We start from the raw sequence: 26,551 nt of genomic DNA on the forward strand, positions 1-26,551 counted from the left end.
GTGTGCGTGAACAGGGAGGTGGATGGTGTACAGTCTGTGTGTGTGAACAGGGAGGTGGATGGTGAACAGTGTGTGTGTGTGAACAGGGAGGTGGATGGTGTACAGTGTGTGTGAACAGGGAGGTGGATTGTGTACAGTCTGTGTGTGTGAACAGGGAGGTGGATGGTGAACAGTGTGTGTGTGTGAACAGGGAGGTGGATGGTGTACAGTGTGTGTGAACAGGGAGGTGGATGGTGTACAGTGTGTGTGAACAGGGAGGTGGATGGTGTACAGTCTGTGTGTGTGAACAGGGAGGTGGATGGTGTACAGTGTGTGTGAACAGGGAGGTGGATGGTGTACAGTCTGTGTGTGTGAACAGGGAGGTGGATGGTGTACAGTGTGTGTGAACAGGGAGGTGGATGATGTACAGTGTGTGTGTGAACAGGGAGGTGGATGGTGTGCAGTGTGTGTGTGAACAGGGAGGTGGATGGTGCACAGTGTGTGTGTGAACAGGGAGGTGGATGGTGAACAGTGTGTGTGTGAACAGGGAGGTGGATGGTGAACAGTGTGTGTGTGAACAGGGTGGTGGATGGTGCACCGTCTGTGTGTGAACAGGGAGGTAAATGGTGAACAGTGTGTGTGTGTGAACAGGGAGGTGGATGGTGCACAGTATGTGTGTGAACAGGGAGGTAAATGGTGAACAGTGTGTGTGTGTGAACAGGGAGGTGGATGGTGTACAGTATGTGTGTGTGAACAGGGAGGTGGATGATGTACAGTGTGTGTGTGAACAGGGAGGTGGATGGTGAGCAGTGTGTGTGTGAACAGGGAGGTGGATGGTGCACAGTGTGTGTGTGAACAGGGAGGTGGATGGTGAACAGTGTGTGTGTGAACAGGGAGGTGGATGGTGAACAGTGTGTGTGTGAACAGGGTGGTGGATGGTGCACCGTATGTGTGTGAACAGGGAGGTAAATGGTGAACAGTGTGTGTGTGTGAACAGGGAGGTGGATGGTGCACAGTATGTGTGTGAACAGGGAGGTAAATGGTGAACAGTGTGTGTGTGTGAACAGGGAGGTGGATGGTGTACAGTATGTGTGTGTGAACAGGGAGGTGGATGATGTACAGTGTGTGTGTGAACAGGGAGGTGGATGGTGAACAGTGTGTGTGTGAACAGGGAGATGGATGGTGTACAGTGTGTGTGTGAACAGGGAGGTGGATGGTGTACAGTGTGTGTGTGTGTGTTCAGGGAGGTGGATGGTGTACAGTGTGTGTGTGTGAACAGGGTGGTGGATGGTGTACAGTGTGTGTGTGTGAACAGGGTGGTGGATGGTGTACAGTGTGTGTGTGTGAACAGGGAGGTGGATGGTGTACAGTGTGTGTGTGTGAACAGGGAGGTGGATGGTGTTCAGTGTGTGTGTGTGTGAACAGGGAGGTGGATGGTGTACAGTGTGTGTGTGTGAACAGGGAGTTGGATGGTGTGCAGTCTGTGTGTGTGAACAGGGAAGTGGATTTTGTACAGTGTGTGTGTGAACAGGGAGGTGGATGGTGTGCAGTGTGTGTGTGTGAACAGGGAGGTGGATGGTGGATGGTGTACAGTGTGTGTGTGTGAACAGGGAGTTGGATGGTGTGAAGTCTGTGTGTGTGAACAGGGAGGTGGATGGTGTACAGTGTGTGTGTGAACAGGGAGGTGGATGGTGTGCAGTGTGTGTGTGTGAACAGGGAGGTGGATGGTGGATGGTGTACAGTGTGTGTGTGTGAACAGGGAGTTGGATGGTGTGCAGTCTGTGTGTGTGATCAGGGAGGTGGATGGTGTACAGTGTGTGTGAACAGGGAGGTGGATGGTGAACAGTGTGTGTGTGTGAACAGGGAGGTGGATGGTGAACAGTGTGTGTGTGTGAACAGGGAGGTGGATGGTGTACAGTATGTGTGTGTGAACAGGGAGGTGGATGGTGTGCAGTGTGTGTGTGTGAACAGGGAGGTGGATGGTGTACAGTATGTGTGTGAACAGGGAGGTGGATGGTGTGCAGTCTGTGTGTGTGAACAGGGAGGTGGATGGTGTGCAGTGTGTGTGTGTGAACAGGGAGGTGGATGGTGTACAGTATGTGTGTGAAAAGGGAGGTGGATGGTGTGCAGTCTGTGTGTGTGAACAGGGAGGTGGATGGTGTACAGTGTTTGTGTGTGAACAGGGAGGTGGATGGTGAACAGTGTGTGTGTGTGAACAGGGAGGTGGATGGTGTGCAGTGTGTGTGTGTGAACAGGGAGGTGGATGGTGTGCAGTCTGTGTGTGTGAACAGGGAGGTGGATGGTGTACAGTGTGTGTGTGAACAGGGAGGTGGATGGTGTGCAGTCTGTGTGTGTGAACAGGGAGGTGGATGGTGAACAGTGTGTGTGTGTGAACAGGGAGGTGGATGGTTTACAGTGTCTGTGTGTGAACAGGGAGGTGGATGGTGTACAGTGTGTGTGTGAACAGGGAGGTGGATGGTGAACAGTGTGTGTGTGAACAGGGAGGTGGATGGTGTGCAGTGTGTGTGTGAACAGGGAGGTGGACGGTGTACAGTATGTGTGTGTGAACAGGGAGGTGGATGGTGTACAGTGTGTGTGTGAACAGGGTGGTGGATGGTGCACAGTATGTGTGTGAACAGGGAGGCAAATGGTGAACAGTGTGTGTGTGTGAACAGGGAGGTGGATGGTGCACAGTATGTGTGTGAACAGGGAGGTAAATGGTCAACAGTTTGTGTGTGTGAACAGGGAGGTGGATGGTGTACAGTATGTGTGTGTGAACAGGGAGGTGGATGGTGTACAGTGTGTGTGTGAACAGGGAGGTGGATGGTGTACAGTGTGTGTGTGAACAGGGAGGTGGATGGTGTACAGTGTGTGTGTGAACAGGGTGGTGGATGGTGCACAGTATGTGTGTGAACAGGGAGGTGGATGGTGTACAGTGTGTGTGTGTGAACAGGGAGGTGGATGGTGTACAGTGTGTGTGTGAACAAGGAGGTGGATGGTGTACAGTGTGTGTGTGTGTTCAGGGAGGTGGATGGTGTGCAGTGTGTGTGTGTGAACAGGGAGGTGGATGGTGCACAGTGTGTGTGTGTGAACAGGGAGGTGGATGGTGTACAGTGTGTGTGTGAACAGGGAGGTGGATGGTGTTCAGTGTGTGTGTGTGTGAAAAGGGAGGTGGATGGTGTACAGTGTGTGTGTGAACAGGGAGTTGGATGGTGTGCAGTCTGTGTGTGTGAACAGGGAGGTGGATGGTGTACAGTGTGTGTGTGAACAGGGAGGTGGATGGTGTGCAGTGTGTGTGTGTGAACAGGGAGGTGGATGGTGTACAGTGTGTGTGTGAACAGGGAGTTGGATGGTGTGCAGTCTGTGTGTGTGAACAGGGAGGTGGATGGTGTACAGTGTGTGTGTGAACAGGGAGGTGGATGGTGTGCAGTCTGTGTGTGTGATCAGGGAGGTTGATGGTGTACAGTGTGTGTGTGTGAACAGGGAGGTGGATGTTGAACAGTGTGTGTTTGTGAACAGGGAGGTGGATGGTGAACAGTGTGTGTGTGTGAACAGGGAGGTGGATGGTGTGCAGTGTGTGTGTGTGAACAGGGAGGTGGATGGTGTACAGTTTGTGTGTGAACAGGGAGGTGGATGGTGTGCAGTCTGTGTGTGTGAACAGGGAGGTGGATGGTGTGCAGTGTGTGTGTGTGAACAGGGAGGTGGATGGTGTGCAGTCTGTGCGTGTGAACAGGGAGGTGGATGGTGTACAGTGTGTGTGTGAACAGGGAGGTGGATGGTGTGCAGTCTGTGTGTGTGAACAGGGAGGTGGATGGTGTACAGTGTGTGTGTGTGAACAGGGAGGTGGATGGTGAACAGTGTGTGTGTGAACAGGGAGGTGGATGGTGTGCAGTGAGTGTGTGTGAACAGGGAGGTGGATGGTGTACAGTGTGTGTGTGAACAGGGAGGTGGATGGTGTACAGTGTGTGTGGGTGAACAGGGAGGTGGATGGTGTACAGTGTGTGTGTGGGTGAACAGGGAGGTGGATGGTGTGCAGTGTGTGTGTGTGAACAGGGAGGTGGATGGTGTTCAGTGTGTGTGTGTGAACAGGGAGGTGGATGGTGTTCAGTGTGTGTGTGTGAACAGGGAGGTGGATGGTGTACAGTGTGTGTGTGAACAGGGAGGTGGATGGTGAACAGTGTGTGTGTGTGAACAGGGAGGTGGATGGTGAACAGTGTGTGTGTGAACAGGGAGGTGGATGGTGTGCAGTGAGTGTGGGTGAACAGGGAGGTGGATGGTGTGCAGTGAGTGTGGGTGAACAGGGAGGTGGATGGTGTACAGTGTGTGTGTGGGTGAACAGGGAGCGGATGGTGTACAGTGTGTGCGTGGGTGAACAGGGAGGTGGATGGTGTGCAGTGAGTGTGGGTGAACAGGGAGGTGGATGGTGTACAGTGTGTGTGTGGGTGAACAGGGAGGTGGATGGTGTTCAGTGTGTGTGTGTGAACAGGGAGGTGGATGGTGTTCAGTGTGTGTGTGTGAACAGGGAGGTGGATGGTGTTCAGTGTGTGTGGGTGAACAGGGAGGTGGATGGTGTACAGTCTGTGTGTGTGAACAGGGAGGTGGATGGTGTTCAGTGTGTGTGTGTGAACAGGGAGGTGGATGGTGTTCAGTGTGTGTGGGTGAACAGGGAGGTGGATGGTGTACAGTGTGTGTGTGTGAACAGGGAGGTGGATGGTGTACAGTGTGTGTGTGAACAGGGAGGTGGATGGTGTTCAGTGTGTGTGTGTGTGAAAAGGGAGGTGGATGGTGTACAGTGTGTGTGTGTGAACAGGGAGTTGGATGGTGTGCAGTCTGTGTGTGTGAACAGGGAGGTGGATGGTGTACAGTGTCTGTGTGAACAGGGAGGTGGATGGTGTGCAGAGTGTGTGTGTGAACAGGGAGGTGGATGGTGTACAGTGTGTGTGTGAACAGGGAGTTGGATGGTGTGCAGTCTGTGTGTGTGAACAGGGAGGTGGATGGTGTACAGTGTGTGTGTGAACAGGGAGGTGGATGGTGTGCAGTCTGTGTGTGTGATCAGGGAGGTGGATGGTGTACAGTGTGTGTGTGTGAACAGGGAGGTGGATGTTGAACAGTGTGTGTGTGTGAACAGGGAGGTGGATGGTGAACAGTGTGTGTGTGTGAACAGGGAGGTGGATGGTGTGCAGTGTGTGTGTGTGAACAGGGAGGTGGATGGTGTACAGTTTGTGTGTGAACAGGGAGGTGGATGGTGTGCAGTCTGTGTGTGTGAACAGGGAGGTGGATGGTGTACAGTGTGTGTGTGTGAATAGGGAGGTGGATGGTGTACAGTGTGTGTGTGTGAACAGGGTGGTGGATGGTGTACAGTGTGTGTGGGTGAACAGGGAGGTGGATGTTGTACAGTGTGTGTGTGGGTGAACAGGGAGGTGGATGGTGTGCAGTGTGTGTGTGTGAACAGGGAGGTGGATGGTGTTCAGTGTGTGTGTGTGAACAGGGAGCGGATGGTGTACAGTGTGTGCGTGGGTGAACAGGGAGGTGGATGGTGTACAGTGTGTGTGTGTGAACAGGGAGGTGGATGGTGTGCAGTCTGTGCGTGTGAACAGGGAGGTGGATGGTGTACAGTGTGTGTGTGAACAGGGAGGTGGATGGTGTGCAGTCTGTGTGTGTGAACAGGGAGGTGGATGGTGTACAGTGTGTGTGTGTGAACAGGGAGGTGGATGGTGAACAGTGTGTGTGTGAACAGGGAGGTGGATGGTGTGCAGTGAGTGTGTGTGAACAGGGAGGTGGATGGTGTACAGTGTGTGTGTGAACAGGGAGGTGGATGGTGTACAGTGTGTGTGGGTGAACAGGGAGGTGGATGGTGTACAGTGTGTGTGTGGGTGAACAGGGAGGTGGATGGTGTGCAGTGTGTGTTTGTGAACAGGGAGGTGGATGGTGTTCAGTGTGTGTGTGTGAACAGGGAGGTGGATGGTGTTCAGTGTGTGTGTGTGAACAGGGAGGTGGATGGTGTACAGTGTGTGTGTGAACAGGGAGGTGGATGGTGAACAGTGTGTGTGTGTGAACAGGGAGGTGGATGGTGAACAGTGTGTGTGTGAACAGGGAGGTGGATGGTGTGCAGTGAGTGTGGGTGAACAGGGAGGTGGATGGTGTGCAGTGAGTGTGGGTGAACAGGGAGGTGGATGGTGTACAGTGTGTGTGTGGGTGAACAGGGAGCGGATGGTGTACAGTGTGTGTGTGGGTGAACAGGGAGGTGGATGGTGTGCAGTGAGTGTGGGTGAACAGGGAGGTGGATGGTGTACAGTGTGTGTGTGGGTGAACAGGGAGGTGGATGGTGTTCAGTGTGTGTGTGTGAACAGGGAGGTGGATGGTGTTCAGTGTGTGTGTGTGAACAGGGAGGTGGATGGTGTTCAGTGTGTGTGGGTGAACAGGGAGGTGGATGGTGTACAGTCTGTGTGTGTGAACAGGGAGGTGGATGGTGTTCAGTGTGTGTGTGTGAACAGGGAGGTGGATGGTGTTCAGTGTGTGTGGGTGAACAGGGAGGTGGATGGTGTACAGTGTGTGTGTGTGAACAGGGAGGTGGATGGTGTGCAGTGTGTGTGTGTGAACAGGGAGGTGGATGGTGTACAGTGTGTGTGTGAACAGGGAGGTGGATGGTGTACAGTGTGTGTGTGTGAACAGGGAGGTGGATGGTGCACAGTGTGTGTGTGTGAACAGGGAGGTGGATGGTGAACAGTGTGTGTGTGTGAACAGGGAGGTGGATGGTGTGCAGTGTGTGTGTGTGAACAGGGAGGTGGATGGTGTGCAGTCTGTGTGTGTGAACAGGGAGGTGGATGGTGTACAGTGTGTGTGTGAACAGGGAGGTGGATGGTGTGCAGTCTGTGTGTGTGAACAGGGAGGTGGATGGTGTACAGTGTGTGTGTGTGAACAGGGAGGTGGATGGTGAACAGTGTGTGTGTGTGAACAGGGAGGTGGATGGTGTGCAGTGTGTGTGTGTGAACAGGGAGGTGGATGGTGTGCAGTGTGTGTGTGAACAGGGAGGTGGATGGTGTACAGTGTGTGTGTGGGTGAACAGGGAGATGGATGGTGTGCAGTGAGTGTGGGTGAACAGGGAGGTGGATGGTGTACAGTGTGTGTGTGGGTGAACAGGGAGGTGGATGGTGTGCAGTGTGTGTTTGTGAACAGGGAGGTGGATGGTGTTCAGTGTGTGTGTGTGAACAGGGAGGTGGATGGTGTTCAGTGTGTGTGGGTGAACAGGGAGGTGGATGGTGAACAGTTTGTGTGTGTGAACAGGGAGGTGGAAGGTGTACAGTGTGTGTGTGTGAACAGGGAGGTGGATTGTGTACAGTGTGTGTGTGTGAACAGGGAGGTGGATTGTGTAAAGTGTGTGTGTGTGAACAGGGAGGTGGATGGTGTACAGTCTGTGTGTGTGAACAGGGAGGTGGATGGTGTACAGTGTGTGTGTGTGAACAGGGAGGTGGATTGTGTACAGTGTGTGTGTGTGAACAGGGAGGTGGATGGTGTACAGTCTGTGTGTGTGAACAGGGAGGTGGATGGTGTACAGTGTGTGTGTGTGAACAGGGAGGTGGATTGTGTACAGTGTGTGTGTGTGAACAGGGAGGTGGATGGTGAACAGTTTGTGTGTGTGAACAGGGAGGTGGATGGTGTACAGTGTGTGTGTGTGAACAGGGAGGTGGATTGTGTACAGTGTGTGTGTGTGAACAGGGAGGTGGATGGTGTACAGTCTGTGTGTGTGAACAGGGAGGTGGATGGTGTTCAGTGTGTGTGTGTGAACAGGGAGGTGGATGGTGTTCAGTGTGTGTGGGTGAACAGGGAGGTGGATGGTGTACAGTGTGTGTGTGTGAACAGGGAGGTGGATTGTGTGCAGTGTGTGTGTGTGAACAGGGAGGTGGATGGTGAACAGTGTTTGTGGGTGAACAGGGAGGTGGATGGTGTACAGTGTGTGTGTGGGTGAACAGGGAGGTGGATGGTGTACAGTGTGTGTGTGTGAACAGGGAGGTGGATTGTGTACAGTGTGTGTGTGAACAGGGAGGTGGATGGTGTACAGTGTGTGTGTGTGAACAGGGAGGTGGATGGTGAACAGTGTGTGTGTGTGAACAGGGAGGTGGATGGTGTGCAGTGTGTGTGTGTGAACAGGGAGGTGGATGGTGTACAGTGTGTGTGTGAACAGGGAGGTGGATGGTGTACAGTGTGTGTGTGAACAGGGAGGTGGATGGTGAACAGTGTGTGTGTGTGAACAGGGAGGTGGATGGTGAACAGTGTGTGTGTGTGAACAGGGAGGTGGATGGTGTGCAGTGAGTGTGGGTGAACAGGGAGGTGGATGGTGTGCAGTGAGTGTGTGTGAACAGGGAGGTGGATGGTGTACAGTGTGTGTGTGGGTGAACAGGGAGGTGGATGCTGTACAGTGTGTGTGGGTGAACAGGGAGGTGGATGGTGTACAGTGTGTGTGTGTGAACAGGGAGGTGGATGGTGTGCAGTGAGTGTGGGTGAACAGGGAGGTGGATGGTGTACAGTGAGTTTGGGTGAACAGGGAGATGGATGGTGTACAGTCTGTGTGTGTGAACAGGGAGGTGGATGGTGTACAGTGTGTGTGTGGGTGAACAGGGAGGTGGATGGTGTGCAGTGAGTGTGGGTGAACAGGGAGGTGGATGGTGTACAGTGTGTGTGTGTGAACAGGGAGGTGGATGGTGTGCAGTGAGTGTGGGTGAACAGGGAGGTGGATGGTGTACAGTGTGTGTGTGTGAACAGGGAGGTGGATGGTGTACAGTGTGTGTGTGGGTGAACAGGGAGGTGGATGGAGTGCAGTGAGTGTGGGTGAACAGGGAGGTGGATGGTGTGCAGTGTGTGTGTGTGAACAGGGAGGTGGATGGTGTACAGTGTGTGTGTGGGTGAACAGGGAGGTGGATGGTGTGCAGTGAGTGTGGGTGAACAGGGAGGTGGATGGTGTACAGTGTGTGTGTGGGTGAACAGGGAGGTGGATGGTGTGCAGTGTGTGTGTGTGAACAGGGAGGTGGATGGTGTTCAGTGTGTGTGGGTGAACAGGGAGATTGATGATGTACAGTGTGTGTGTGGGTGAACAGGGAGGTGGATGGTGTGCAGTGTGTGTGTGTGAACAGGGAGGTGGATGGTGTTCAGTGTATGTGTGTGAACAGGGAGGTGGATGGTGTACAGTGTGTGTGTGTGAACAGGGAGGTGGATGGTGAACAGTTTGTGTGTGTGAACAGGGAGGTGGATGGTGGACAGTGTGTGTGTGTGAACAGGGAGGTGGATGGTGTACAGTCTGTGTGTGTGAACAGGGAGGTGGATGGTGTTCAGTGTGTATGGGTGAACAGGGAGGTGGATGGTGTTCAGTGTGTGTGGGTGAACAGGGAGGTGGATGGTGTACAGTGTGTGTGTGTGAACAGGGAGGTGGATTGTGTACAGTGTGTGTGTGTGAACAGGGAGGTGGATGGTGTACAGTGTGTGTGTGGGTGAACAGGGAGGTGGATGGTGTACAGTGTGTGTGTGTGAACAGGGAGGTGGATGGTGAACAGTGTGTGTGGGTGAACAGGGAGGTGGATGGTGTTCAGTGTGTGTGTGTGAACAGGGTGGTGGATGGTGTTCAGTGTGTGTGTGTGAACAGGGAGATGGATTGTGTACAGTGTGTGTGTGAACAGGGAGGTGGATGGTGTTCAGTGTGTGTGTGTGAACAGGGAGGTGGATGGTGTACAGTGTGTGTGTGAACAGGGAGGTGGATGGTGTACAGTGTGTGTGGGTGAACAGGGAGATGGATGGTGTGCAGTGAGTGTGGGTGAACAGGGAGGTGGATGGTGTACAGTGTGTGTGTGGGTGAACAGGGAGGTGGATGGTGTGCAGTGTGTGTGTGTGAACAGGGAGGTGGATGGTGTTCAGTGTGTGTGTGTGAACAGGGAGGTGGATGGTGTTCAGTGTGTGTGGGTGAACAGGGAGGTGGATGGTGTACAGTGTGTGTGTGTGAACAGGGAGGTGAATGGTGAACAGTTTGTGTGTGTGAACAGGGAGGTGGATGGTGTACAGTGTGTGTGTGTGAACAGGGAGGTGGATTGTGTACAGTGTGTGTGTGTGAACAGGGAGGTGGATTGTGTAAAGTGTGTGTGTGTGAACAGGGAGGTGGATGGTGTACAGTCTGTGTGTGTGAACAGGGAGGTGGATGGTGTACAGTGTGTGTGTGTGAACAGGGAGGTGGATTGTGTACAGTGTGTGTGTGTGAACAGGGAGGTGGATGGTGTACAGTCTGTGTGTGTGAACAGGGAGGTGGATGGTGTACAGTGTGTGTGTGTGAACAGGGAGGTGGATTGTGTACAGTGTGTGTGTGTGAACAGGGAGGTGGATGGTGAACAGTTTGTGTGTGTGAACAGGGAGGTGGATGGTGTGCAGTGTGTGTGTGTGAACAGGGAGGTGGATTGTGTACAGTGTGTGTGTGTGAACAGGGAGGTGGATGGTGTACAGTCTGTGTGTGTGAACAGGGAGGTGGATGGTGTTCAGTGTGTGTGGGTGAACAGGGAGGTGGATGGTGTACAGTGTGTGTGTGTGAACAGGGAGGTGGATGGTGTTCAGTGTGTGTGTGTGAACAGGGAGGTGGATGGTGTTCAGTGTGTGTGGGTGAACAGGGAGGTGGATGGTGTACAGTGTGTGTGTGTGAACAGGGAGGTGGATTGTGTACAGTGTGTGTGTGTGAACAGGGAGGTGGATGGTGAACAGTGTTTGTGGGTGAACAGGGAGGTGGATGGTGTACAGTGTGTGTGTGGGTGAACAGGGAGGTGGATGGTGTACAGTGTGTGTGTGTGAACAGGGAGGTGGATGGTGTACAGTGTGTGTGTGTGAACAGGGAGGTGGATGGTGTGCAGTGTGTGTGTGTGAACAGGGAGGTGGATGGTGTGCAGTGTGTGTGTGTGAACAGGGAGGTGGATGGTGTACAGTGTGTGTGTGAACAGGGAGGTGGATGGTGTACAGTGTTTGTGTGAACAGGGAGGTGGATGGTGAACAGTGTGTGTGTGTGAACAGGGAGGTGGATGGTGAACAGTGTGTGTGTGTGAACAGGGAGGTGGATGGTGTGCAGTGAGTGTGGGTGAACAGGGAGGTGGATGGTGTGCAGTGAGTGTGGGTGAACAGGGAGGTGGATGGTGTACAGTGTGTGTGTGTGAACAGGGAGGTGGATGGTGTACAGTGTGTGTGTGGGTGAACAGGGAGGTGGATGGTGTACAGTGTGTGTGGGTGAACAGGGAGGTGGATGGTGTACAGTGTGTGTGTGTGAACAGGGAGGTGGATGGTGTGCAGTGAGTGTGGGTGAACAGGGAGGTGGATGGTGTGCAGTGAGTGTGGGTGAACAGGGAGATGGATGGTGTACAGTGTGTGTGTGTGAACAGGGAGGTGGATGGTGTACAGTGTGTGTGTGGGTGAACAGGGAGGTGGATGGTGTGCAGTGAGTGTGGGTGAACAGGGAGGTGGATGGTGTACAGTGTGTGTGTGTGAACAGGGAGGTGGATGGTGTGCAGTGAGTGTGGGTGAACAGGGAGGTGGATGGTGTACAGTGTGTGTGTGTGAACAGGGAGGTGGATGGTGTACAGTGTGTGTGTGGGTGAACAGGGAGGTGGATGGAGTGCAGTGAGTGTGGGTGAACAGGGAGGTGGATGGTGTACAGTGTGTGTGTGTGAACAGGGAGGTGGATGGTGTACAGTGTGTGTGTGGGTGAACAGGGAGGTGGATGGTGTGCAGTCAGTGTGGGTGAACAGGGAGGTGGATGGTGTACAGTGTGTGTGTGGGTGAACAGGGAGGTGGATGGTGTGCAGTGTGTGTGTGTGAACAGGGAGGTGGATGATGTTCAGTGTGTGTGGGTGAACAGGGAGATTGATGATGTACAGTGTGTGTGTGGGTGAACAGGGAGGTGGATGGTGTGCAGTGTGTGTGTGTGAACAGGGAGGTGGATGGTGTACAGTGTGTGTGTGTGAACAGGGAGGTGGATGGTGTACAGTGTGTGTGTGGGTGAACAGGGAGGTGGATGGTGTACAGTGTGTGTGGGTGAACAGGGAGGTGGATGGTGTACAGTGTGTGTGTGTGAACAGGGAGGTGGATGGTGTGCAGTGAGTGTGGGTGAACAGGGAGGTGGATGGTGTGCAGTGAGTGTGGGTGAACAGGGAGATGGATGGTGTACAGTGTGTGTGTGTGAACAGGGAGGTGGATGGTGTACAGTGTGTGTGTGGGTGAACAGGGAGGTGGATGGTGTGCAGTGAGTGTGGGTGAACAGGGAGGTGGATGGTGTACAGTGTGTGTGTGTGAACAGGGAGGTGGATGGTGTGCAGTGAGTGTGGGTGAACAGGGAGGTGGATGGTGTACAGTGTGTGTGTGTGAACAGGGAGGTGGATGGTGTACAGTGTGTGTGTGGGTGAACAGGGAGGTGGATGGAGTGCAGTGAGTGTGGGTGAACAGGGAGGTGGATGGTGTACAGTGTGTGTGTGTGAACAGGGAGGTGGATGGTGTACAGTGTGTGTGTGGGTGAACAGGGAGGTGGATGGTGTGCAGTCAGTGTGGGTGAACAGGGAGGTGGATGGTGTACAGTGTGTGTGTGGGTGAACAGGGAGGTGGATGGTGTGCAGTGTGTGTGTGTGAACAGGGAGGTGGATGATGTTCAGTGTGTGTGGGTGAACAGGGAGATTGATGATGTACAGTGTGTGTGTGGGTGAACAGGGAGGTGGATGGTGTGCAGTGTGTGTGTGTGAACAGGGAGGTGGATGGTGTTCAGTGTATGTGTGTGTACAGGGAGGTGGATGGTGTACAGTGTGTGTGTGTGAACAGGGAGGTGGATGGTGTACAGTGTGTGTGTGTGAACAGGGAGGTGGATGGTGAACAGTTTGTGTGTGTGAACAGGGAGGTGGATGGTGTACAGTGTGTGTGTGTGAACAGGGAGGTGGATGGTGTACAGTCTGTGTGTGTGAACAGGGAGGTGGATGGTGTTCAGTGTGTGTGGGTGAACAGGGAGGTGGATGGTGTTCAGTGTGTGTGGGTGAACAGGGAGGTGGATGGTGTACAGTGTGTGTGTGTGAACAGGGAGGTGGATTGTGTACAGTGTGTGTGTGTGAACAGGGAGGTGGATGGTGTACAGTGTGTGTGTGGGTGAACAGGGAGGTGGATGGTGTACAGTGTGTGTGTGTGAACAGGGAGGTGGATGGTGAACAGTGTGTGTGGGTGAACAGGGAGGTGGATGGTGTTCAGTGTGTGTGTGTGAACAGGGTGGTGGATGGTGTTCAGTGTGTGTGTGTGAACAGGGAGGTGGATTGTGTACAGTGTCTGTGTGAACAGGGAGGTGGATGGTGTTCAGTGTGTGTGTGAACAGGGAGGTGGATTGTGTACAGTGTGTGTGTGAAGAGGGAGGTGGATGGTGTACAGTGTGTGTGTGTGAACAGGGAGGTGGATGGTGTGCAGTGTGTGTGTGAACAGGGAGGTGGATGGTGTACAGTGTGTGTGTGAACAGGGAGGTGGATGGTGTACAGTGTGTGTGTGTGAACAGGGAGGTGGATGGTGTACAGTGTGTGTGTGTGAACAGGGAGGTGGATGGTGTGCAGTGTGTGTGTGTGAACAGGGAGGTGGATGGTGTACAGTGTGTGTGTGTGAACAGGGAGGTGGATGGTGTACAGTGTGTGTGTGTGAACAGGGAGGTGGATGGTGAACAGTGTGTGTGTGTGAACAGGGAGGTGGATGGTGTTCAGTGTGTGTGTGTGAACAGGGAGGTGGATGGTGTACAGTGTGTGTGTGTGAACAGGGAGGTGGATGATGTACAGTGTGTGTGTGTGAACAGGGAGGTGGATGGTGTACAGTGTGTGTGTGTGAACAGGGAGGTGGATGGTGTACAGTGTGTGTGTGAACAGGGAGGTGGATGGTGTACAGTCTGTGTGTGTGAACAGGGAGGTGGAAGGTGTACAGTGTGTGTGAGTGAACAGGGAGGTGGATGGTGTACAGTGTGTGTGTGTGAACAGGGAGGTGGATGGTGTACAGTGTGTGTGTGTGAACAGGGAGGTGGATGGTGTACAGTGTGTGTGTGAACAGGGAGGTGGATGGTGTTCAGTGTGTGTGTGTGAACAGGGAGGTGGATTGTGTACAGTGTGTGTGTGAACAGGGAGGTGGATGGTGTACAGTGTGTGTGTGTGAACAGGGAGGTGGATTCTGTACAGTGTGTGTGTGAACAGGGAGGTGGATGGTGTTCAGTGTGTGTGTGTGAACAGGGAGGTGGATGGTGTACAGTGTGTGTGTGTGAACAGGGAGGTGGATTGTGTACAGTGTGTGTGTGAACAGGGAGGTGGATGGTGTACAGTGTGCGTGTGTGAGCAGGGAGGTGGATTGTGTACAGTGTGTGTGTGAACAGGGAGGTGGATGGTGTACAGTGTGTGTGTGTGAGCAGCGAGGTGGATTGTGTACAGTGTGTGTGTGTGAACAGGGAGGTGGATGGTGTACAGTGTGTGTGTGTGAACAGGGAGGTGGATGGTGTCCAGTGTGTGTGTGAACAGGGAGGTGGATGGTGTACAGTGTGTGTGTGTGAACAGGGAGGTGGATTGTGTACAGTGTGTGTGTGAACAGGGAGGTGGATGGTGTTCAGTGTGTGTGTGTGAACAGGGAGGTGGATGGTGTACAGTGTGTGTGTGGGTGAACAGGGAGGTGGATGGTGTGCAGTGAGTGTGGGTGAACAGGGAGGTGGATGGTGTACAGTGTGTGTGTGTGAACAGGGAGGTGGATGGTGTGCAGTGAGTGTGGGTGAACAGGGAGGTGGATGGTGTACAGTGTGTGTGTGTGAACAGGGAGGTGGATGGTGTACAGTGTGTGTGTGGGTGAACAGGGAGGTGGATGGAGTGCAGTGAGTGTGGGTGAACAGGGAGGTGGATGGTGTACAGTGTGTGTGTGTGAACAGGGAGGTGGATGGTGTACAGTGTGTGTGTGGGTGAACAGGGAGGTGGATGGTGTGCAGTGAGTGTGGGTGAACAGGGAGGTGGATGGTGTACAGTGTGTGTGTGGGTGAACAGGGAGGTGGATGGTGTGCAGTGTGTGTGTGTGAACAGGGAGGTGGATGATGTTCAGTGTGTGTGGGTGAACAGGGAGATTGATGATGTACAGTGTGTGTGTGTGAACAGGGAGGTGGATGGTGTTCAGTGTGTGTGTGTGAACAGGGAGGTGGATGGTGTTCAGTGTGTGTGGCTGAACAGGGAGGTGGATGGTGTACAGTGTGTGTGTGTGTGAACAGGGAGGTGGATTGTGTACAGTGTGTGTGTGTGAACAGGGAGGTGGATGGTGAACAGTGTTTGTGGGTGAACAGGGAGGTGGATGGTGTACAGTGTGTGTGTGGGTGAACAGGGAGGTGGATGGTGTACAGTGTGTGTGTGTGAACAGGGAGGTGGATGGTGTACAGTGTGTGTGTGTGAACAGGGAGGTGGATGGTGAACAGTGTGTGTGTGTGAACAGGGAGGTGGATGGTGTGCAGTGTGTGTGTGTGAACAGGGAGGTGGATGGTGTACAGTGTGTGTGTGAACAGGGAGGTGGATGGTGTACAGTGTTTGTGTGAACAGGGAGGTGGATGGTGAACAGTGTGTGTGTGTGAACAGGGAGGTGGATGGTGAACAGTCTGTGTGTGTGAACAGGGAGGTGGATGGTGTGCAGTGAGTGTGGGTGAACAGGGAGGTGGATGGTGTGCAGTGAGTGTGGGTGAACAGGGAGGTGGATGGTGTACAGTGTGTGTGTGTGAACAGGGAGGTGGATGGTGTACAGTGTGTGTGTGGGTGAACAGGGAGGTGGATGGTGTACAGTGTGTGTGGGTGAACAGGGAGGTGGATGGTGTACAGTGTGTGTGTGTGAACAGGGAGGTGGATGGTGTGCAGTGAGTGTGGGTGAACAGGGAGGTGGATGGTGTGCAGTGAGTGTGGGTGAACAGGGAGATGGATGGTGTACAGTGTGTGTGTGTGAACAGGGAGGTGGATGGTGTACAGTGTGTGTGTGGGTGAACAGGGAGGTGGATGGTGTGCAGTGAGTGTGGGTGAACAGGGAGGTGGATGGTGTACAGTGTGTGTGTGTGAACAGGGAGGTGGATGGTGTGCAGTGAGTGTGGGTGAACAGGGAGGTGGATGGTGTACAGTGTGTGTGTGTGAACAGGGAGGTGGATGGTGTACAGTGTGTGTGTGGGTGAACAGGGAGGTGGATGGAGTGCAGTGAGTGTGGGTGAACAGGGAGGTGGATGGTGTACAGTGTGTGTGTGTGAACAGGGAGGTGGATGGTGTACAGTGTGTGTGTGGGTGAACAGGGAGGTGGATGGTGTGCAGTGAGTGTGGGTGAACAGGGAGGTGGATGGTGTACAGTGTGTGTGTGAACAGGGAGGTGGATGGTGTACAGTCTGTGTGTGTGAACAGGGAGGTGGATGGTGTACAGTGTGTGTGAGTGAACAGGGAGGTGGATGGTGTACAGTGTGTGTGTGTGAACAGGGAGGTGGATGGTGTACAGTGTGTGTGTGTGAACAGGGAGGTGGATGGTGTACAGTGTGTGTGTGAACAGGGAGGTGGATGGTGTTCAGTGTGTGTGTGTGAACAGGGAGGTGGATTGTGTACAGTGTGTGTGTGAACAGGGAGGTGGATGGTGTACAGTGTGTGTGTGTGAACAGGGAGGTGGATTCTGTACAGTGTGTGTGTGAACAGGGAGGTGGATGGTGTTCAGTGTGTGTGTGTGAACAGGGAGGTGGATGGTGTACAGTGTGTGTGTGTGAACAGGGAGGTGGATTGTGTACAGTGTGTGTGTGAACAGGGAGGTGGATGGTGTACAGTGTGTGTGTGTGAGCAGGGAGGTGGATTGTGTACAGTGTGTGTGTGAACAGGGAGGTGGATGGTGTACAGTGTGTGTGTGTGAGCAGGGAGGTGGATTGTGTACAGTGTGTGTGTGAACAGGGAGGTGGATGGTGTTCAGTGTGTGTGTGTGAACAGGGAGGTGGATGGTGTACAGTGTGTGTGTGGGTGAACAGGGAGGTGGATGGTGTGCAGTGAGTGTGGGTGAACAGGGAGGTGGATGGTGTACAGTGTGTGTGTGTGAACAGGGAGGTGGATGGTGTGCAGTGAGTGTGGGTGAACAGGGAGGTGGATGGTGTACAGTGTGTGTGTGTGAACAGGGAGGTGGATGGTGTACAGTGTGTGTGAGGGTGAACAGGGAGGTGGATGGAGTGCAGTGAGTGTGGGTGAACAGGGAGGTGGATGGTGTACAGTGTGTGTGTGTGAACAGGGAGGTGGATGGTGTACAGTGTGTGTGTGGGTGAACAGGGAGGTGGATGGTGTGCAGTGAGTGTGGGTGAACAGGGAGGTGGATGGTGTACAGTGTGTGTGTGGGTGAACAGGGAGGTGGATGGTGTGCAGTGTGTGTGTGTGAACAGGGAGGTGGATGATGTTCAGTGTGTGTGGGTGAACAGGGAGATTGATGATGTACAGTGTGTGTGTGGGTGAACAGGGAGGTGGATGGTGTGCAGTGTGTGTGTGTGAACAGGGAGGTGGATGGTGTTCAGTGTATGTGTGTGAACAGGGAGGTGGATGGTGTACAGTGTGTGTGTGTGAACAGGGAGGTGGATGGTGAACAGTTTGTGTGTGTGAACAGGGAGGTGGATGGTGTACAGTGTGTGTGTGTGAACAGGGAGGTGGATGGTGTACAGTCTGTGTGTGTGAACAGGGAGGTGGATGGTGTTCAGAGTGTGTGGGTGAACAGGGAGGTGGATGGTGTTCAGTGTGTGTGGGTGAACAGGGAGGTGGATGGTGTACAGTGTGTGTGTGTGAACAGGGAGGTGGATTGTGTACAGTGTGTGTGTGTGAACAGGGAGGTGGATGGTGTACAGTGTGTGTGTGGGTGAACAGGGAGGTGGATGGTGTACAGTGTGTGTGTGTGAACAGGGAGGTGGATGGTGAACAGTGTGTGTGGGTGAACAGGGAGGTGGATGGTGTTCAGTGTGTGTGTGTGAACAGGGTGGTGGATGGTGTTCAGTGTGTGTGTGTGAACAGGGAGGTGGATTGTGTACAGTGTGTGTGTGAACAGGGAGGTAGATGGTGTTCAGTGTGTGTGTGTGAACAGGGAGGTGGATTGTGTACAGTGTGTGTGTGAACAGGGAGGTGGATGGTGTACAGTGTGTGTGTGTGAACAGGGAGGTGGATGGTGTGCAGTGTGTGTGTGAACAGGGAGGTGGATGGTGTACAGTGTGTGTGTGTGAACAGGGAGGTGGATGGTGTACAGTGTGTGTGTGTGAACAGGGAGGTGGATGGTGTGCAGTGTGTGTGTGTGAACAGGGAGGTGGATGGTGTACAGTGTGTGTGTGTGAACAGGGAGGTGGATGGTGTACAGTGTGTGTGTGTGAACAGGGAGGTGGATGGTGAACAGTGTGTGTGTGTGAACAGGGAGGTGGATGGTGTTCAGTGTGTGTGTGTGAACAGGGAGGTGGATGGTGTACAGTGTGTGTGTGTGAACAGGGAGGTGGATGATGTACAGTGTGTGTGTGTGAACAGGGAGGTGGATGGTGTTCAGTGTGTGTGTGTGAACAGGGAGGTGGATGGTGTACAGTGTGTGTGTGTGAACAGGGAGGTGGATGATGTACAGTGTGTGTGTGTGAACAGGGAGGTGGATGGTGTACAGTGTGTGTGTGTGAACAGGGAGGTGGATGGTGTACAGTGTGTGTGTGAACAGGGAGGTGGATGGTGTACAGTCTGTGTGTGTGAACAGGGAGGTGGATGGTGTACAGTGTGTGTGAGTGAACAGGGAGGTGGATGGTGTACAGTGTGTGTGTGTGAACAGGGAGGTGGATGGTGTACAGTGTGTGTGTGTGAACAGGGAGGTGGATGGTGTACAGTGTGTGTGTGAACAGGGAGGTGGATGGTGTTCAGTGTGTGTGTGTGAACAGGGAGGTGGATTGTGTACAGTGTGTGTGTGAACAGGGAGGTGGATGGTGTACAGTGTGTGTGTGTGAACAGGGAGGTGGATTCTGTACAGTGTGTGTGTGAACAGGGAGGTGGATGGTGTTCAGTGTGTGTGTGTGAACAGGGAGGTGGATGGTGTACAGTGTGTGTGTGTGAACAGGGAGGTGGATTGTGTACAGTGTGTGTGTGAACAGGGAGGTGGATGGTGTACAGTGTGTGTGTGTGAGCAGGGAGGTGGATTGTGTACAGTGTGTGTGTGAACAGGGAGGTGGATGGTGTACAGTGTGTGTGTGAGCAGCGAGGTGGATTGTGTACAGTGTGTGTGTGTGAACAGGGAGGTGGATGGTGTACAGTGTGTGTGTGTGAACAGGGAGGTGGATGGTGTACAGTGTGTGTGTGAACAGGGAGGTGGATGGTGTACAGTGTGTGTGTGTGAACAGGGAGGTGGATTGTGTACAGTGTGTGTGTGAACAGGGAGGTGGATGGTGTTCAGTGTGTGTGTGTGAACAGGGAGGTGGATGGTGTACAGTGTGTGTGTGTGAACAGGGAGGTGGATGGTGTTCAGTGTGTGTGTGTGAACAGGGAGGTGGATGGTGTACAGTGTGTGTGTGTGAACAGGGAGGTGGATGGTGTTCAGTGTGTGTGTGTGAACAGGGAGGTGGATGGTGTACAGTGTGTGTGTGTGAACAGGGAGGTGGATGGTGTACAGTCTGTGTGTGTGAACAGGGAGGTGGATGGTGTACAGTCTGTGTGTGTGAACAGGGAGGTGGATGGTGTTCAGTGTGTGTGTGTGAACAGGGAGGTGGATGGTGTACAGTGTGTGTGTGTGAACAGGGAGGTGGATGGTGTTCGGTGTGTGTGTGAACAGGGAGGTGGATGGTGTACAGTCTGTGTGTGTGAACAGGGAGGTGGATGGTGTACAGTGTGTGTGTGTGAACAGGGAGGTGGATGGTGTACAGTCTGTGTGTGTGAACGGGGAGGTGGATGGTGTTCAGTGTGTGTGTGTGAACAGGGAGGTGGATTGTGTACAGTGTGTGTGTGAACAGGGAGGTGGATGGTGTACAGTGTGTGTGTGTGAACAGGGAGGTGGATTCTGTACAGTGTGTGTGTGAACAGGGAGGTGGATGGTGTTCAGTGTGTGTGTGTGAACAGGGAGGTGGATGGTGTACAGTGTGTGTGTGTGAACAGGGAGGTGGATTGTGTACAGTGTGTGTGTGAACAGGGAGGTGGATGGTGTACAGTGTGTGTGTGTGAGCAGGGAGGTGGATTGTGTACAGTGTGTGTGTGAACAGGGAGGTGGATGCTGTACAGTGTGTGTGTGTGAGCAGCGAGGTGGATTGTGTACAGTGTGTGTGTGTGAACAGGGAGGTGGATGGTGTACAGTGTGTGTGTGTGAACAGGGAGGTGGATGGTGTACAGTGTGTGTGTGAACAGGGAGGTGGATGGTGTACAGTGTGTGTGTGTGAACAGGGAGGTGGATTGTGTACAGTGTGTGTGTGAACAGGGAGGTGGATGGTGTTCAGTGTGTGTGTGTGAACAGGGAGGTGGATGGTGTACAGTGTGTGTGTGTGAACAGGGAGGTGGATGGTGTTCAGTGTGTGTGTGTGAACAGGGAGGTGGATGGTGTACAGTGTGTGTGTGTGAACAGGGAGGTGGATGGTGTTCAGTGTGTGTGTGTGAACAGGGAGGTGGATGGTGTACAGTGTGTGTGTGTGAACAGGGAGGTGGATGGTGTACAGTCTGTGTGTGTGAACAGGGAGGTGGATGGTGTACAGTCTGTGTGTGTGAACAGGGAGGTGGATGGTGTTCAGTGTGTGTGTGTGAACAGGGAGGTGGATGGTGTACAGTGTGTGTGTGTGAACAGGGAGGTGGATGGTGTTCGGTGTGTGTGTGAACAGGGAGGTGGATGGTGTACAGTCTGTGTGTGTGAACAGGGAGGTGGATGGTGTACAGTGTGTGTGTGTGAACAGGGAGGTGGATGGTGTACAGTCTGTGTGTGTGAACGGGGAGATGGATGGTGTTCAGTGTGTGTGTGTGAACAGGGAGGTGGATGGTGTCCAGTCTGTGTGTGTGAACAGGGAGGTGGATGGTGTACAGTCTGTGTGTGTGAACAGGGAGGTGGATGGTGTACAGTGTGTGTGGGTGAACAGGGAGGTGGATGGTGTACAGTGTGTGTGTGAACAGGGAGGTGGATGGTGTACAGTGTGTGTGTGAACAGGGAGGTGGATGGTGTACAGTGTGTGTGTGAACAGGGAGGTGGATGGTGTACAGTGTGTGTGTGTGAACAGGGAGGTGGATGGTGTACAGTGTGTGTGTGTGAACAGGGAGGTGGATGGTGTACAGTGTGTGTGTGTGAACAGGGAGGTGGATGGTGTACAGTGTGTGTGTGTGAACAGGGAGGTGGATGGTGTACAGTGTGTGTGTGAACAGGGAGGTGGATGGTGTACAGTGTGTGTGTGTGAACAGGGAGGTGGATTGTGTACGGTGTGTGTGTGAACAGGGAGGTGGATGGTGTACAGTGTGTGTGTGTGAACAGGGAGGTGGATGGTGTACAGTGTGTGTGTGAACAGGGAGGTGGATGGTGTACAGTGTGTGTGTGTGAACAGGGAGGTGGATGGTGAACAGTGTGTGTGTGAACAGGGAGGTGGATGGTGTGCAGTGTGTGTGTGTGAACAGGGAGGTGGATGGTGTACAGTGTGTGTGTGAACAGGGAGGTGGATGGTGTACAGTGTGTGTGTGTGAACAGGGAGGTGGATGGTGTGCAGTCTGTGTGTGTGAACAGGGAGGTGGATGGTGTTCAGTGTGTGTGTGTGAACAGGGAGGTGGATGGTGTACAGTGTGTGTGTGTGAACAGGGAGGTGGATGGTGAACAGTGTGTGTGTGTGAACAGGGAGGTGGATGGTGTACAGTGTGTGTGTGAACAGGGAGGTGGATGGTGTACAGTGTGTGTGGGTGAACAGGGAGGTGGATGGTGTTCAGTGTGTGTGTGTGCACAGGGAGGTGGATGGTGTACAGTGTGTGTGTGAACAGGGAGGTGGATGGTGTACAGTGTGTGTGGGTGAACAGGGAGGTGGATGGTGTACAGTGTGTGTGTGAACAGGGAGGTGGATGGTGTACAGTCTGTGTGTGTGAACAGTGAGGTGGATGGTGTACAGTGTGTGTGGGTGAACAGGGAGGTGGATGGTGTACAGTCTGTGTGTGTGAACAGGGAGGTGGATGGTGTACAGTGAGTGTGTGTGTGAACAGGGTGGTGGATGGTGTGCAGTGTGTGTGGGTGAACAGGGAGGTGGATGGTGTACAGTGTGTGTGGGTGAACAGGGAGGTGGATGGTGTACAGTCTGTGTGTGTGAACAGGGAGGTGGATGGTGTACAGTGAGTGTGTGTGCGAACAGGGAGGCGGATGGTGTACAGTGAGTGTGTGTGTGAACAGGGAGGTGGATGGTGTACAGTGTGTGTGTGAACAGGGAGGTGGATGGTGTTCAGTGTGTGTGTGTGCACAGGGAGGTGGATTGTGTACAGTGTGTGTGTGAACAGTGAGGTGGATGGTGTACAGTGTGTGTGGGTGAACAGGGAGGTGGATGGTGTACAGTGTGTGTGTGAACAGGGAGGTGGATGGTGTACAGTCTGTGTGTGTGAACAGTGAGGTGGATGGTGTACAGTGAGTGTGTGTGTGAACAGGGAGGTGGATGGTGTACAGTGTGTGTGGGTGAACAGGGAGGTGGATGGTGTACAGTCTGTGTGTGTGAACAGGGAGGTGGATGGTGTACAGTGAGTGTGTGTGTGAACAGGGTGGTGGATGGTGTGCAGTGTGTGTGGGTGAACAGGGAGGTGGATGGTGTACAGTGTGTGTGGGTGAACAGGGAGGTGGATGGTGTACAGTCTGTGTGTGTGAACAGGGAGGTGGATGGTGTACAGTGAGTGTGTGTGCGAACAGGGAGGCGGATGGTGTACAGTGAGTGTGTGTGTGAACAGGGAGGTGGATGGTGTACAGTGTGTGTGGGTGAACAGGGAGGTGGATGGTGTACAGTGTGTGTGTGTGAACAGGGTGGTGGATGGTGTACAGTGTTCGAGTCATATTACTGGGATGATATTAGTTGGAGTGGAGTTTGTTTGGGGCCTTTATCCGATTGGACAAGTGTTGCATTGTCCCTGGAAGGGTGAGGCTTTTTTGTAGGCTTTTGGTTGATTGATTTGGGACACTAATGGTTGCCTGGGATCCCGAATGCTGCTGATTGACTGTATCTATCAGGTTTAATCACTGGACCTTTGGGCAGTGGTGGTGAGATATTGCCATCAGGGACCTGCTCCCAGCTTGGCTCATCCACAGTAAGCGAATCCATTAAATCTAATCCAGAACCAAACAACTGGTAGATATAATAAAAGCAAAATACTGCCGATGCTGGAAATCTGAATTAATAATAAGAAATGCTGGAAATACTCAGCAGGTCTGGCAGCATCTGTGGAGGGAGAAGCAGAGTTAACCTTTCAGATCACTGACCCTTCATCAGAACTGGGAGATATATACTGAGCTACATGTAAATCTCCTCAGCCTGTGGGTTTGGGTTGGGTTAGAGTATAAAAGGTTAAAAATCTTAATCAGGAACCCTGGCCACCTCAAACTCACTCACCTCTTGTTTCGTAATCCCCTCTAAGGAGGCGGGTTGGTCATGTCTTTAAAGTCAGTCATGACCATCTTTTAAGGAGGATACGTGCAATTATTTTAACTTTTTTTAAAACCCTTGCTGACTGGGTTTCCTAGGCCTTAGGAATCCCAGCTGGTAAAAGGAGGTGAGTAGGGCTTTCACATCACTGCTTGTGGGCCAGCAAGAGCAGGAATGTTCTTCCAGGTCCAACAAGCTTACCCTGTAATCTCCCATCGCAATCTGCCTTTATCACTGCCTCCCCCTCCCCCCCAACTCTGCAATCGGACACCCCCCACACCCCCAAGACCATCTTCTCCCACCCCCACCGACCAAGATCTCTCTCTACCTGTTCCTCCACTGCATCCTCCTGCTGCAGGTTGTTCCAACCAACAGGCGGCTAGCCTGTCAAAATTTATAAGAGGTCAAAACTGCTGGATGTTTGGGAAACCCATACTTCTGTGTAACCCATCCATAACTACTCCCCGCCACACTGAATACCCAGTCCCTTAAATATCGGGGTCACTGACTTACCTGCAATGTCTTTAGCGGATACCTCAATCCCAGGGCAGGTAGGAGTGTTGGAAGCTGGAAGAAATGCAGACAGTCTGGGTACTATTGTCTCAATCCATCTATAACCTTCTCCTGTCCATTATTTGTCTCTCTCACCGAACAGAGTATCTAACATTTCTCAATTGCAACACCAGGGGGCTGACTTGCTCCAAGTTTATGACTCAACGGTCACTGCTCGTAATTTGTTCTGTAGTTTTTATGTTTGTGCCGGTATGGTATAGACCCAGTTGGTACCAACAGTTTTGTTTGTTTACTCTATCTGCTCATTTCCTCATCACCAACGCTGAGCCCTTAGGGCTCTACTCGCAGCCTTCCCACCTGGAATATCTGTCAGCCAGCTCCCTCACAAATAGTGTCAGCTGTAGCTCAGTGCATCTGAGTCGGCAGATTGTCAGTTCAAGTCCCACGTCAGAGACTTGAGCACAAAATCTATGCTGACATTCCAATGCCATCACTGAGGGAGTGCTGCACTGTCAGAGATGCCACCTTTCAGGTGAGACATTAAACAATGGCCCCCATCTGCTTTCGGGGTGGATATGGAAGATCCCATGGCACTATTGAAAGTGGAGCAGGTGAGGTTCCCCTTGGTATCCTGGCCAATATTTATGCCTGTCACTCTAGAATTGGCCTTTATCGCCACTCCAGGCACTGCTCCAACACCACTGACCACCTCCAGGCGCTTACCCATTGTCTCTCGAGATAAGGAGGCCAAAGACATTTATGCCTAAAACAGATGATCTGGTCATTATCCCATTGCTGTTTGTGTGATCGTGCTGTGCATATATTGGGATGACCTGACGTGGTGAAATGACCTTTAACCTCTCCCTTCTGACCCGGAGGGTTTGGACAGCATGATCTTCCCCTTCTCCTTCAGTGCACCGATCCCCATCACTCACCTCCACAACTGCAAACCCCTCAGCCTTAAATATTACTGACAGCACTTGCCTAAACAAATCCACCTGACTGTCCTTGATTAACAGATTCATTGCTAAAGATTCACTCATTTCAACACATACAGGTTGGAGAGAGTGGGAGAGAGGAGAGGAGTCGGGGGGAGGGGGGCTGCAGGGTAGGATGGAGAGAGTGGACTAGAGGACTGTCCCAGCTTATGAAACGGAGGGCAGCACTATGAAGCTCCTTCCCCCAGCCCCTCTGAACTGAACTACTCTTCCAATGTCAGGCTATTAACGAGGGGTAACATTTATTTACAACATGGCTCTCTGGTGTCTGTTGATCCATCATTGCTGTCCAGTGTCTGTCCTTTCCCCTCTGAGACATCCTGCAAAGAATGGACAAGAGGGACTTCAGTGAAACATATCCATATGTCAACAGTAGCACAATATTGAGCCTCCCCCCCACCTGCCACCAGAACACCGAGCAATGGTACAGTCAGATATTATCGAGGGCTGTATATTACAATCCAATATTAATGGGATCTGTATATTACATTTAGATATTAAAGGGGTCTGCATATTTCAGTCTGATAATAAAGGGGTTTGTCTATGTCAGTCAGAAATTAAAATAGTCTATTTATTACAATCTGATATTAAAGGCAGTCTGTACATTACAGTCTGATCTTAAAGAGACCTGTAGATTACAATCTGATATTAAAGGGATCTGCAGATTACAGTCAGATATTAAAAGGGGTCTGAATATTACAGTTTGATATTAAAGGGTTCTGCATGTTACATTTACATATGAAAGGAGCTGATAATTAAAGTTTGATATTAAAGGGGACAGTCTATTACATACATATATTAAAGGGAAATGTATATTACCATCTGATATTACAGGGGTTATATATTATAATCAGATATTATAGTGGCTGTATGTTACAGTCTGATTTTAAAGGGTATCATGCACGCAAGGAACCGTGATAAGATAAACAATGAAATAGAAGAATTATGAATTTAAAAAGTCAACTGTTAAACAAAACCACAAGAGCATGGACACTTGTACCATAGTCAAATTGGATTAGGGATCATGTGACCCTCCCGCCCACCTGTACTGGAAATCAACAAACCTGTCTGCAAAGATGAAACTCATTAACCTTGTCTGAAATAGCTCTGGGGAGAACCCCTTTGAAATTGAAAGGAGCACGATTGTATATTGATGACCCCTATCGACATGAATATACTAACAAAGGGTTCTAGAGATAGACTGACTCACAGTCTAAACCAAAATGAATAGGTGTCAGGTAGCACAATGTTAACAGAATGGTTCCCATTCAGACATCAATCAATAGCCATGGCTTCCATATGCTGGTCCATTGTATATTCACACCAGGGGAGAGGGCCACATGTCTCCTAACAGAAACTCAAATGTGATGGATTTTTACCTTAAAAAGGTAGCCCTCTGGAGAGAGAGGGCGATCAACCCAACACCTCAGTAAGCAGTCCAGCCAGAGGCTGTGCAAGAGAT

At 52.2% G+C, this 26,551-nt stretch overlaps 1 protein-coding gene across 1 annotated transcript in view; it reads right to left on the minus strand.

Annotated features, from left to right (window-relative positions):
- The window catches only part of LOC137373519 (1-phosphatidylinositol 4,5-bisphosphate phosphodiesterase beta-2-like), a 463,682-nt gene that overhangs the window by 137,290 nt on the left and 299,841 nt on the right, over positions 1 to 26,551 (minus strand). The window contains exons 24-25 of the mRNA XM_068038391.1: positions 25,340 to 25,409; positions 24,092 to 24,145 (exon numbers count right to left, since the gene is read on the minus strand). Coding sequence (XP_067894492.1) covers positions 24,092 to 24,145; positions 25,340 to 25,409 — 124 coding nt within the window. The remainder of the gene's footprint in view (positions 1 to 24,091; positions 24,146 to 25,339; positions 25,410 to 26,551) is intronic.

The sequence above is a fragment of the Heterodontus francisci genome, chromosome 9, assembly GCF_036365525.1.
Source record: "Heterodontus francisci isolate sHetFra1 chromosome 9, sHetFra1.hap1, whole genome shotgun sequence".
NCBI lineage: Eukaryota > Metazoa > Chordata > Chondrichthyes > Heterodontiformes > Heterodontidae > Heterodontus > Heterodontus francisci.